A 14,350-nucleotide genomic window follows, 5' to 3' on the forward strand; every position below is an offset into this window, starting at 1 on the left:
CCTAGTTTGGCTAACTGAAAATTATATTTAAAAAACCTAATTGGCCCTCTTGAACAACAACAACAAAAAATCTTCTTTTTATATTTGTTGGGCAAACATTGCATTTTTTTATCTTGGTTTTTCCCTTTTTAATCCCCCCATAATGCATTATGTTTGACCTTTCTTGTAGGGTCAGCCAGGAGAAAAGGGAAAGACCAGCATGAAACTCAGCGCCCTGCAACCTTGCCGGCCTCTCCTCCCTCTCAGTTGCTCCGCAACGTGGGGGAGCAGGCTTCCAATACTAATGGTACACACCAGTTCTCACCAACGGGTTTAAATCAAGACTTTTTCAGCTCAACCATTGCAAGCCCTTCTTTACCCTTGGCCTCCACGGGGAAATTTGCACTAAATTCACTTCTCCAGCGACAGCTTATGCAGTCCTTCTACTCCAAGGCAATGCAGGAAGCAGGAAGCACAAGCATGCTTTTCTCAACAGGTCACTTCAGCACAAACTCCATATCTTCCCAAAGTCCGCTGCAACAGCCAAGCCCGGACGTCAACGGCATGGCTCCTTCACCCAGCCAGTCAGAGAGCGCCGGGAGCGTCTCAGAAGGCGAAGAAATAGACACTGCAGAAATTGCACGCCAAGTAAAAGAGCAATTGATCAAGCACAATATAGGGCAACGTATCTTTGGACATTATGTACTGGGACTATCGCAGGGGTCTGTGAGCGAGATCCTGGCCAGGCCCAAACCTTGGAATAAATTAACTGTACGAGGAAAGGAACCTTTCCATAAGATGAAGCAATTCCTGTCTGATGAGCAGAACATCCTCGCCCTGCGGAGTATACAAGGCAGACAAAGAGGTGGGTGCAGATCTTCTTTTTTCTTTATTTCTAGTTTCTGTGTAATATTTGCTTACTGAAAATCACAGCCTCACACTATTTCCATTCCTCAACCATCACTTTCATAACCACTAAAAACTCTAGCAGAGGAGATATCGCACTTGCATGATGGTTATAGGATCAATGCTTCTTGTATTCATTTCAAAACCTAATCTTAAAATGTACGCTTCACGTAAAATCCAAACTTAGAGGCCTTTTTCCTTAAACAAATTTATTTGCCGTATGTTTAATGTTTTTATTGCAAAAAACATATTTGTGAACTATTTGTAGTTTTGCAGTTGCAACATTTTAAATATGTAAGGCGCCAGTTCATTGCTGTTGAGCTGTTCACTAAATATGTCCAGCTGCTGCCCGCATCCTCCTTTCCTTTTCATCAGTCAGAGGCTCTCTCGCTGGAGTGAGTAGGGGCGGGGACAAAGTTACTACACTTCCTGCTGAAGCCACGCTTCTCCAGCAGCCTGTGCTATTGTACAGATGCAGTAGGGTGTGTGCAACAGCTAGACATTAGCAAATAGCCCAACAGCAATAAATGGGTACACTAAGTGTATTTGGTTTTTTTGTTTTTGTTTTTTTGTTGTTGTTTTTTTTGCAAGAGCAAAGCATTAAAATATATAAAGCATTGCTAATGAATAGAATCAGGAAAGAAGTCCCCCGGACTGTGGAATTAGAGTAAAAAAAGCAGCATTTCCAAATTACATTATTCAGTTTTAAAGCTCTTTTCTTAAAAAGACTCATTGCATTTGGACTAAACAGTATATCTTAGAGCATAAGGAAAAGATAACATCATAATTTGCCACCAGAACACTTGCTGAAGTTTCACATTATCTGTGAATACAACTTCGTGTAAGGCGATGTCAGGTGTTCCAACCCGTACTGTTGCTATAGCAGAGTGTCGCTGATATAAACATTTACATGAAGCATCAGGCAACACTTATGACAGTGGCTGGGCACTTGTTCACTACCTGGCTGCAATTAGACTCAAATTCACAAATGAAAGGATGCGCAATATTTTATTAATGGGTCTGATCCACATTTCTGTGACACCATGTCCCAGTCTCACAAAAAATATGTTAAATATGATGCTTAATGGGCAGTATCGCAGAAGAACTGTTAAATGTAAAATACATATGCATGCATCCATACATTAGTCCAGAGTAAATGTACCATAGGCATTATAATCTGATGGCTTACCAATGGGTTTGTGAATTATCCTATCTCCACAAATTTATGCTTTTCAAAAGCTCTCCCTGGCAAGAGCCAGTGCAAAGCTGCTGGTTGGCCATGCCACCTATAATCGTGTCACTATCCTGACAGGTGCTTTTGCTAATAAAAGAAACCTTGAGAATCCCCCATGAGGAAATGTACTTGTCCAAAACCTATTGATTCAGAGGTGTAAGATTATACCACCAAAAAATATTGAATAGGGAGCTCAGGATTAACTGTATGACCGCTATTTTTTAACCGTATAGGAATATGAGTATCAAAGCTAACAAATTCTATCACAGACATTTAAAACCAATTAAAAATCACTTATGGCCATATTGAACCTAGATTACCAAAGGCATCACAGGAATTGAACAGAGGCACCAACAGGATAAAATATGCTAAAAACTTTAAAATTGCTGAGGAGACAGTGGTGGACTTGCCTTCTCAAAGCAGACATGACACTGTCAATTTTCAAAAGTTTAGATTTATTAATATACTCCAAAAACCAGTTGCAACGCGTTTCGCAGGTGTGGCCCCGCTTCATCAGGCAATAGGGGATAGAGCATACAGCAACAGGTGTCTATGTCTCAGCCTAGCGCCTCTGTGGACAGAATTTGTTGGTTGTGATACTCCTATATTATGAATAAATTGTGATCATACAGTTAATCCTGAGCTCCCTATTCAATATTTTATTATGTAATTTAAGGATGTATTGGTGAGTCGGAGAGAATAATTGAGGTTGATATCCTGCATTTTGTGTTTTTATTAAGATTAAACCATCACCTGTAAGGGAAGAGGTTACAGTGCATTTGCACTGGCACAAATATATGTATGCTTCCATATACATTTCACAGTTCTTAGCCCTGGTGCCCTTTTAATAGCATTCTACCTATTTCCACATGTGGAGACAGCATACAAACTGTTGTTACTGCAGAAATCACATTTTATACATGGCAGAGCAAGAGTCTCAGTCAGACACAGCCCAGGAGGCAGGTGAAAGGAGGCGGGAGGTGAAATATAGATTTTGTGCAGCACACAGTGGCAAGATTATGCAAATTGAAGCACACCTAAAGTGAGAGGGATAGGGAGGCTGCCATATTTATTTCCTTTTAAACAATGCAAATTCCTGGCTGTCCTGCTGATCCTCTATATCTAATACTTCTAGCCACAGACCCTGAACAAGCACGCCGATCAGGTGTTTCTGACTGAAGTCTGACTGGATTGGCTACGTGCTTGTTTCAGGTGTGTGTTTCAGACACTGCTGCAGAGATCAGAAGGACTACCAGACAATGGGTATTGTTTGAAAGGAAATAACATTTCATTCCTACTTAAAGAAATTAGGTAGATCTCTTTCACATATATGTACAAACCACTTAGAATGTAATGTATAGAATGTATTATATAGAATGGTTGTGATACTGGTATTTACATGATGTAAAGTGTACCTCTAGACATTATATAAGAATGACCAGTGAGGAGAAAACCTTTGAACCTCTCCCTTGAGGCTCTCACTGGTCTTTGATGCTGCCATACAGTAATGTCTTCTCTCCTGGTGCCATGATGAAAGGAATAGGATTGTCCCTGTTGTCCTGAGCCTTTTCAGCAGAATGTCACACTCTTCACTTTCAGCTACTGGTACTATGGGAAAGGTGGGAGAGTTCCACCTCAGCCAATCAAATCCAATCCTATTGCTTTCACATAGTTCCAAATTACATTAAAGGAAGCGCACTTTGAAGAGGTATTTGCCTGATTCTTCAATGTAAAATCCATCAAGCCAAAAGAAGCCTTTGACGATCAAGATCTGTGACCAGAGGGCACTCAAAGGGAGAGTTGTGTATCATGTTTTCTCCATACAGGTCAGCTCTTATACAGTGCCCAGAGTTCTGCATAAATTAAAGGGAGTTTGTCATCAGGTAAAAAGAATGGACCTATCCAACCTCAATGCCAGTTACTGAACTCCGCCTATCTATTTCACAGGTATAAAAATCATAAACGGGTGCTTCCAAATCAGCCTTCTTTGTTCTTTTGTGATAGATTCAGTTCTGGGTCCACTAAGGGCAAATCTACTTTCTGATGGGACCAGTGAATATCTATATTATTTGTTTACTCTTCTCCTGTATACATCAAGTACATGTGTCACTGGAAACATGCCTGCTGGTGGAAGGGCTCATGGGAGTGTGCCTATGAATGGGCAATTCATTGCCCACATTACTGAGCTCTGAATCCTTTCTGTTATCAAGGGTTTGCAATTCATAGAACCACATGCCATCTTATCTAAAGTCCTAGTTCAGGCTTGCTTTTTTTTAATGCAGGTCGTTTGGAGTAGATCATAGTGTTTGCATTGCACATAAACCATTTATGCATTATTATTTTTATTACGTGACTGGCTGGGTTTGCAAAACTGTCTTACTTTTACCTAAGAGGGGTGCTGTTTGCTGCAGCAGCAGCAGCCTCATAGTTGTCCAAACTCCTTTTCTTTCCAACTGCTATTCACAAATCTGATCATTTGAACTGGCTTACCTTTTTCTTTTACTGCTGAGAGAGGAAAAATTGGGGAGGGAGAACTAGTGCTTAAAAATACCCCTGGATTGGGGGTAAAAAAAATGAATCGAGCCTATGGAGGGCTAGATTACCATACCGCTGCTCATTGTCTTTGGGGTCCCTCCCATTCCCCATCGCCAGTCCTCTTTTTTTTCAACTGGCTCCATCAGTTGACAAGCCTGTCGGAATTTTACGTAAGTGGCAACAAGCGGTTCAGAGCTGCCCATGCAGGGGGACATGGAAAAGCAATCCTGATAGCTACATGTTGCTTCCACGATCGCCTAAGCATCGGGCAGTTGAAGTGGAAAATAGGAATAAAACACAGTGTTTGCGCGAATGGCGTTACAGTACCGCGCTGCCCATTCATTTGAAAGATGATCACTGTGGCCAATGTGAACGGCCCTTAAATTCTTATTGATTGTTAAAGGTTGCCACACCTTCACTGAACAATCAGATTTGTTTTAGAGCCTGGGCTGAGCTTTCACAGTCTTCAGTGTGTTTCTGTAGAAGACAGTATACTATTAGGTCATGATGGTTACATAGCATCTGTATACAACGGCCATCTGTGCTTGAATTCGATATTTGAGTTCATCCATCCACATTAGCTCTTCCATCATGTCATGTAATGTAGCCCATAACATAGAAACGAATCTGAAGTCCCCCGATTGTTTTGTTCTTACCAAAACTCGTTTTTCAACAGAGAATCCAGGCCAGAACCTGAACAGACTGTTTCAGGAGGTACCGAAAAGAAGAAGTGGGTCTGAAGGTACGTCACAAGCAGCTGTCTCTTTGTTTGTAGCCAAACGTTCTGCTTCCACTCTTACTGTGTAACCAAACAGGGGCACGTGATTCTGGCCTGGAATCTGATAGAAAAACAGCTGTAGTAAGTATAAAACACGGGCTCTCAGACACGGTCTGCACAATAGAATGGGGCTTTGTACACATGTTTAGGTCTTTGGCTATGACCTGCAGAGTGCAGTAACCCACTGCATTATTTGGACTTCTGAAATGTGAAACTGTTTTCTATTGGTTATTGCGCTTTGTCATTTGCTATGGAATGGGAACAAGTTACAACCAAAACCTGAAAGGTTCTCTTCTAATTAAGGAACTGTGTCTCACAAATGACTGCTCATTTGAGTTTTTTTTTTTTTAATACTTGATTATTTAAAATTGTAGCTGTTGAAGCAACCATTTTATATATTTAATTAGTCTTCAGTTGTGTATTATGATTAAAGACTGATGAGATAATTAAATATTTATTGAAAGGTCTATAAAATTAAATAACAAAGCTTACCACATAATTCGAAAATTAGACCGTACCATAAAAAATTCCATGCATGATCAAATGATCCCGTGCTGTGCATTAGTTGGTCATTTAATATGTTGGTTAAACTTAAATGATGATGTTCCCTTATTCCTTATGCATATGTGCATGTGTGTGTTTGCTGTACTCAGTGAGTTCAGTGTATATGTTACGGCCAGAACCCGAAGTGTGGCCACTTCGGGTTCTGGCCGGCCAATGTGCGAAGTGGCCGCAGCGCAGCGGCCAATGTTAGAAATGTTATGTTTACGCCGTCTCGGTGCGGCCAAATTTATGACAACCTTGCTTAATTTAATTAAATATAGCTGGCGGCAATGTAATAGATGAAGCCGCCGGCTTTCGCACTGCCTCTCTCCTCCGCCCCCCCCGCGCCTCTCTCCTCTCCCCGCCTCCCATACAGTAAGTAGCAGCCGGCGGGGGCATGCAGCCGGAGAGTCGTTCCTCGTGGCAGGGGCAGCAGAGCGGGGAGGCTGCAGACATTGCTTCTGCCAGCACCCGCTCTGCAGGAACGACAGGATTCCCCTGTCGCGACAAACGACTCTCGGGGACATGCGTGTCCCCGCCGGCTGCTACTTATTGTATGGGAGGCGGGGAGAGGAGTGAGGCGGGGGGGAGGAGGAGAGAGGCAGTGCGAAAGCCGGCGGCTTCATCTATTACATTGCCGCCGGCTATATTTAATTCAATTAAGCAAGTTGTCATAAATTTGGCCGCAGCGAGACGGCATAAACATAACATTTCTAACATTGGCCGCTGTGCTGCGGCCACTTCGCGAAGTGGCTGGCCAGAACGCGAAGTGGCTGGCCAGAACGCGAAGTGGCTGGCCAGAACGCGAAGTGGCTGGCCAGAACGCGAAGTGGCTGGCCAGAACGCGAAGTGGCCACACTTCGGGTTCTGGCCGTAACATATACATGGCCAGAAACCTGTATCAAACGGACCTGGGTAATAATCTAAGTCTCCACTCTTTACACGAGTAAATGTGACCTCAGAGAAGGGTTTGTATTTCCTTGACTTTCCTCTTATCTCTACAGGGAAGGTAATAAAAAATGAAGTTCTTCCTAACTTTTTTTTTAAATTGCATATGATGGTGGAGTACACAGTTTGTGTATTATAAGGGAAGACGCCGAGAGCCCAGTATAGTGTAGTATGTACTGTAAATTGGGTATGGAAGGTAAGTTATAGGTAGTTTATACTCACAAACAAGGGTTACCGTCAGGTAACCACTATGAAGGCAGGTGAGGAGATTAGACCTGTCCCCACTCAGGATTAAGATGTCGCTCTCTGTAGATCGGGAAAAAGGAAGAATTCCCCTCCACCAGGGGTGGAAACAACTGCAATAGTAGTACAGAGGCGCCAACAGGGTAAAAACAATATTTCTTTAAAATGGAGAAAATTAACCACTTGAGGACCACAGTCTTTCTACCCCTTAAGGACCAGGCACTTTTTTTCCATTCAGACCACTGCAGCTTTCACGGTTTATTGCTCGCTCATACAACCTACCACCTAAATGAATTTTGGCTCCTTTTCTTGTCACTAATAAAGCTTTCTTTTGGTGCTATTTGATTGCTCCTGCGATTTTTACTTTTTATTATATTCATCAAAAAAGACATGAATTTTGGCAAAAAAATGATTTTTTTAACTTTCTGTGCTGACATTTTTCAAATAAAGTAAAATTTATGTATACATGCAGCGCGAAAAATGTGGACAAACATGTTTTTGATTAAAAAAAAACCATTCAGTGTATATTTATTGGTTTGGGTAAAAGTTATAGCGTTTACAAACTATGGTGCAAAAAGTGAATTTTCCCATTTTCAAGCATCTATGACTTTTCTGACCCCCTGTCATGTTTCATGAGGGGCTAGAATTCCAGGATAGTATAAATACCCCCCAAATGACCCCATTTTGGAAAGAAGACATCCCAAAGTATTCACTGAGAGGCATAGTGAGTTCATAGAAGATATTATTTTTTGTCACAAGTAAGCGGAAAATGACACTTTGTGACAAAAAAAAAAAAAAAAGTTTCCATTTCTGCTAACTTGCGACAAAAAAAAATGAAATCTGCCACGGACTCACCATGCCCCTCTCTGAATACCTTGAAGTGTCTACTTTCCAAAATGGGGTCATTTGTGGGGTGTGTTTACTGTCCTGACATTTTGGGGGGTGCTAAATTGTAAGCACCCCTGTAAAGCCTAAAGGTGCTCATTGGACTTTGGACCCCTTAGCGCAGTTAGGCTGCAAAAAAGTGCCACACATGTGGTATTGCCATACTCAGTAGAAGTACTATAATGTGTTTTGGGGTGTATTTTTACACATACCCATGCTGGGTGGGAGAAATATCTCTGTAAATGACAATGTTTTCATTTTTTTTACACACAATTGTCCATTTACAGAGTTATTTCTCCCACCCAGCATGGGTATGTGTAAAAATACACCACAAAACACATTATACTACTTCTCCTGAGTACGGCGATACCACATGTGTGGCACTTTTTTGCACCCTAACTGCGCTAAAGGGCCCAAAGTCCAATGAGTACCTTTAGGATTTCACAGGTCATTTTGCGACATTTGGTTTCAAGACTACTCCTCATGGTTTAGGGCCCCTAAAATGCCAGGGCAGTATAGGAACCCCACAAATGACCCCATTTTAGACAGAAGACACCCCAAGGTATTCCGTTAGGAGTATGGTGAGTTCATAGAAGATTTTATTTTTTGTCACAAGTTAGCGGAACATGACACTTTGTGAAAAAAACCAATTAAAATCAATTTCCGCTAACTTGTGACAAAAAAATAAAAACTTCTATGAACTCACCATACTCCTAACGGAATACCTTTGGGTGTCTTCTTTCTAAAATGGGGTCATTTGTGGGGTTCCTATACTGCCCTGGCATTTTAGGGGCCCTAAACCATGAGGAGTAGTCTGGAAATCAAATTCCGCAAAATGACCTGTGAAATCCTAAAGGTACTCATTGGACTTTGGGCCCTTTAGCGCAGTTAGGGTGCAAAAAAGTGCCACACATGTGGTATCGCCGTACTCGGGAGAAGTAGTACAATGTGTTTTGGGGTGTATTTTTACACATACCCATGCTGGGCGGGAGAAATAACTCTGTAAATGGACAATTGTGTGTAAAAAAATCAAAAGATTGTCATTTACAGAGGTATTTCTCCCACCCAGCATGGGTATGTGTAAAAATACACCCCAAAACACATTATACTACTTCTCCCGAGTACGGCAATACCACATGTGTGGCACTTTTTTGCACCCTAACTGTGCTAAAGGGCCCAAAGTCCAATGAGTACCTTTAGTATTTTACAGGTCATTTTTGTTTCAAGACTACTCCTCACGGTTTAGGGCCCCTAAAATGCCAGGACAGTATAGGAACCCCACAAATGACCACATTCTAGAAAGGAGACACCCCAAGGTATTCCGTTAGGAGTATGGTGAGTTCATAGAAGATTTTATTTTTTGCCACAAGTTAGCAGAAATTGATTTGAATTGTTTTTCTTCGCAAAGTGTCATATTCCGCTAACTTGTGACAAAAAATAAAATCTTCTATGAACTCACCATACTCCTAACGGAATACCTTTGGGTGTCTCCTTTCTAGAATGTGGTCATTTGTGGGGTTCCTATACTGTCCTGGCATTTTAGGGGCCCTAAACCGTGAGGAGTAGTCTTGAAACCAAATGTCGCAAAATGACCTGTGAAATCCTAAAGGTACTCATTGGACTTTGGGCCCCTTAGCGCACTTAGGGTGTAAAAAAGTGCCACACATGTGGTACCGCCGTACTCAGGAGAAGTAGTATAATGTGTTTTGTGGTGTATTTTTACACATACCCATGCTGGGTGGTAGAAATATCTCTGTACATGACAATTGTTTGATTTTTTTTACACACAATTGTCCATTTACAGAGAGATTTCTCCCATCCAGCATGGGTATGTGTAAAAATACACCCCAAAACACATTATACTACTTCTCCTGAGTACGGCGATACCACATGTGTGACACTTTTTTTGCAGCCTAGGTGCGCTAAGGGGCCCAACGTCCTATTCACAGGTCATTTTGAGGCATTTGTTTTCTAGACTACTCCTCACGGTTTAGGGCCCCTAAAATGCCAGGGCAGTATAGGAACCCCACAAGTGACCCCATTTTAGAAAGAAGACACCCCAAGGTATTCTGTTAGGTGTATGGCGAGGTCATAGAAGATTTTATTTTTAGTCACAAGTTAGTGAAAAATGACACTTTGTGAAAAAAAAACAATAAAAATCAATTTCCGCTAACTTTTGACAAAAAATAAAATCTTCTATGAACTCGTCATACACCTAACAGAATACCTTGGGGTGTCTTTTTTCTAAAATGGGGTCACTTGTGGGGTTCCTATACCGCCCTGGCATTTTACGGGCCCAAAACCGTGAGTAGTCTGGAAACCAAATGTCTCAAAATGACTGTTCAGGGGTATAAGCATCTGCAAATTTTGATGACAGGTGGTCTATGAGGGGCCGAATTTTGTGGAACCGGTCATAAGCAGGGTGGCCTTTTAGATGACCGGTTGTATTGGGCCTGATCTGATGGATAGGAGTGCTAGGGGGGTGACAGGAGGTGATTGATGGGTGTCTCAGGGGGTGATTAGAGGGGAAAATAGATGCACTCAATGCACTGGGGAGGTGATCGGAAGGGGGTCTGAGGGGGATCTGAGGGTTTGGTCGAGTGATCAGGAGCCCACACGGGGCAAATTAGGGCCTGATCTGATGGGTAGGTGTGCTAGGGGGTAACAGGAGGTGATTGATGGGTGTCTCAAGGTGTGATTAGTGGGGGGAATAGATGCAAGTAATGCAATGGCGAGGTGATCAGGGCTGGAGTCTGAGGGTGTGGGCGGGTGATTGGGTGCCCTAGGGGCAGATGGGGGTCTAATCTGATGGGTAGCAGTGACAGGGGGTGATTGATGGGTAATTAGTGGGTGTTTAGAGGAGAGAACAGATGCAATGCACTTGGGAGGTGATCTGACTGCGGGTCTGCAGGCGATCGGATGGTGTGGGTGGGTGATCAGATTGCCCGCAAGGGGCAGGTTAGGGACTGATTGATGGGTGGCAGTGACAGGGGGTGATTGATGGGTGGCAGTGACAGGGGCTGATTGATGGGTGGCAGTGACAGGGGGTGATTGATGGGTGATAGGTGATTGGCAGGTGATTGACAGGTGATCAGTGGGTTATTACAGGGAAGAACAGATGTAATTAATGCACTGGTGAATTGATAAGGGGGGGTCAGAGGGCAATCTGAGCGTGTTGGCGGGTGATTGGGTGCCCGCAAGGGGCAGATTAGGGTCTGATCTGATAGGTAAAAGTGACAGGTGGTGATAGGGGGTGATTGATGGGTAATTAGTGGGTGTTTAGAGGAGAGAATAGATGTAAACAATGGATTTGGGAGGTGATCTGATGTCGGCTCTGCGGGCGATCTATTGGTGTGGGTGGGTGATCAGATTGCCCGGAAGGGGCAGGTTAGGGGCTGATTGATGGGTGGCAGTGACAGGAGGTGACAGGGGGTGATTGATGGGTGATAGGTGATTGACAGGTGATCAGTGGGTTATTACAGGGAAGAACAGATGTAATTAATGCACTGGCGAGTTGATAAGGGGGGAGGGGGGGTCTGAGGGCAATCTGAGCGTGTGGGCGGGTGATTGGGTGCCCGCAAGGGGCAGATTAGGGTCTGATCTGATAGGTAAAAGTGACAGGTGGTGATAGGGGGTGATTGATGGGTAATTAGTGGGTGTTTAGAGGCGAGAATAGATGTAAACAATGGATTTGGGAGGTGATCTGATGTCGGATCTGCGGGCGATCTATTGGTGTGGGTGGGTGATCAGATTGCCCGCAAGGGGCAGGTTAGGGGATGATTGTTGGGTGGCAGTGACAGGAGGTGATTGATGGGTGATTGATGGGTGATTGACGGGTGATTGACAGGTTATCAGGGGGGATAGATGCATACAGTACACAGGGGGGGGGGGTCTGGGGGGGGTCCTGGGGAGAATCTGAGGGGTGGGGGGGGGATCAGGAGGGGGCAGGGGGGGGGATAAAAAAAAATTAGCGTTGACAGATAGTGACAGGGAGTGATTGATGGGTTATTAGGGGGGTGATTGGGTGCAAACAGGGGTCTGGGGGGTGGGCAGGGGGGGGTCTGAGGGGTGCTGTGGGCGATCAGTGGGCGGGGGGGGCAGATCAGTGTGTTTGGGTGCAGACTAGGGTGGCTGCAGCCTGCCCTGGTGGTCCCTCTGACACTGGGACCACCAGGGCAGGAGGCAGCCTGTATAATACACTTTGTATACATTACAAAGTGTATTATACACTTTGTAGCGGCGATCGCGGGGTTAACATCCCGCCGGCGCTTCCGTATGGCCGGCGGGATGTTACGGCGGGTGGGCGGAGCCAGTTGCCGGGGGAAGCGCGCGTCATCAATGACGCGATCGCTCCCCCGGCGTAGCAAAAGGACGCACCGCCTTAAGGCGTATTGCGGTCCTTAGGGGATCCACTTTGCCGCTGCCCATGGGCTGTGGGCGGTCGGCAAGTGGTTAAGTAGGTAGCGGTGGACTTACCCCTCCAAAACAGACACAAAAAATTGCCATTTTAAGCAAAAATCAGTTTATTTACATACTCCGAACAAGGTGCAATGCGTTTCGTGGGTATATTCCACTTCCTCAGGCAATAAATAGGAGCATATAACCAATGCGGTCCGGTACGTAGCCTGGCCCCAGGCAATAAACACATTGAACACACTTTTGCAATAAACACATTGAAAGTACCTGGCCGAATGCACCCTATAGTTCATTTTTCTATCAAAGCAATTTTATTACACTGTTCAATCTCCTCCCACTATCTTCTCATAACCCATGAGGTAGTAAGGGTTGAACTAGGAGGGAACACCAGCTAGTCTTTTATGTATGCACAGAGTTGGTACGTGACACCACCCACCTTCTTGCTGCTTGGTGATTGACGGCCTGTCCCTAATGCTTAAATAGAATCTAAACCTTTTCATACTTTGTTATAAAAGTGGTCAAAGTAAAATATGGACTCACCCTTCCAGGCAGTGCAGTGTGGTGAGACATACACCTATGATTATAAAAGCCTACATAAATACTTATACACTAAGCACGGATAAATTATGCAGATCTGCAGTGCTAGTTAAAAAAAGTTAATTTCTCAACAGCAGAGGGAGAAGGTGGGTGGGTTCAGGTGATTGGCAACTCCCACCATCCTGGCAGCACCACAGATGTCTGAATCATGGGACTGAGTTTTCAAAAGTTATCAGGTAGCTTTCAGGATTGCTTTTCTGGAATGGCTGCATAATCTGAATTTCATATTTGCTTAATAACTTTTACTAGCAATACAACAGCAGGAGAGGAACTAGGAATGTAATATTGACAATGTAAGCTGAAAGGGAAGATTAGAGGAGAGTATCCCACAGCAGCACTGAACTTGTGGACCACACTGGCCTAATTAGGGGCTTTTGGTGTAACACTAGGCATATGTTTGCAGTTACAATACAGATAAAACATACCTTAACTGATGGGATAAGCCTTTGTCCAAATAGTATCATTCCTCCTTAGAATGTTCTAAGCAGAATGTTCCTTTTCTATTTTTCTCCATAGTAAGGCTTTATCTGCGTGGTTAAAGCCCAAACACTTTTATCTAACTGAACAAATGATCCTGATAACAGAATAGTGCTGAAAAGCTTAAATGCAATTATTTTTCTTTTTTTATTGATGCTGAATTTAATCAGATTTTTAAATCACTGATATGGCTGCTGTGCACAGTTCAGACTCAGGGCTCGTTTCCACTGTAGTGGTGCGGAATCGCCTGGATTCCACCGCAGAAGAAATCGCATGCAGGTGCATTTTTTTACGCGTTATTTTACGCGATTACGCATGCGATTTCGCATAGGTTAGGCTATGTGCGTTTTTAACCATGTCACTGCCTGTGTTAATTTACATTGGTTCCTATGCGTAATCGCATGCGTAATCGCGTAAAATAACGCGTAAAAAACGCATACGCTTTCCCTATTAAATACATTAGCGGCGATTCGCATGCATTCCACTAGCAGGCGAATTCGTTGGCTCTTTTGTGCGTTTTTTCACCGCTCATAAAAACGCACCACGCAAACGCTACAGTGGAAACAGGTCCATTCACTTGCATTACATGTGCGAATCTGCATGCGTTGGACGCATGCAAATTCGCGATAGTGGAAACGAGCCCTAAAGCTTTGTACACATTAATAGATACTGTACCCCAGCAGGGATCGGCACTCAACCTTCATGCTGTACAGACACATCACTATCCTGCAGGCTAGCAATTGTCTGTTGTTATGAAGGTTGGCGGAGTGACAAGTGCTGCATGACAGAGCAGCTTACTGTTGGCGGAG

At 43.7% G+C, this 14,350-nt stretch overlaps 1 protein-coding gene and 1 long non-coding RNA gene across 5 annotated transcripts in view; both read left to right on the forward strand.

Moving 5' to 3' along the window:
- LOC137547082 (uncharacterized) overlaps nt 1–14,350 on the forward strand; it is a 554,567-nt gene that overhangs the window by 357,014 nt on the left and 183,203 nt on the right. The gene's annotated exons all lie outside the window — the stretch shown is intronic.
- The window catches only part of CUX1 (cut like homeobox 1), a 541,156-nt gene that overhangs the window by 343,603 nt on the left and 183,203 nt on the right, over nt 1–14,350 (forward strand). For 2 of the 4 annotated variants that reach the window (XM_068270260.1, XM_068270262.1), the window contains 2 exons: nt 170–844; nt 5,331–5,396. The exons of 1 other annotated variant lie outside the window; for it this stretch is intronic. In XM_068270260.1, coding sequence (XP_068126361.1) covers nt 170–844; nt 5,331–5,396 — 741 coding nt within the window. The remainder of the gene's footprint in view (nt 1–169; nt 845–5,330; nt 5,397–14,350) is intronic. One more of the 4 variants, XM_068270261.1, reaches the window with a different exon arrangement.

This window comes from Hyperolius riggenbachi, chromosome 2 (genome assembly GCF_040937935.1).
Source record: "Hyperolius riggenbachi isolate aHypRig1 chromosome 2, aHypRig1.pri, whole genome shotgun sequence".
In the NCBI taxonomy this organism is placed as follows: Eukaryota; Metazoa; Chordata; class Amphibia; order Anura; family Hyperoliidae; genus Hyperolius; species Hyperolius riggenbachi.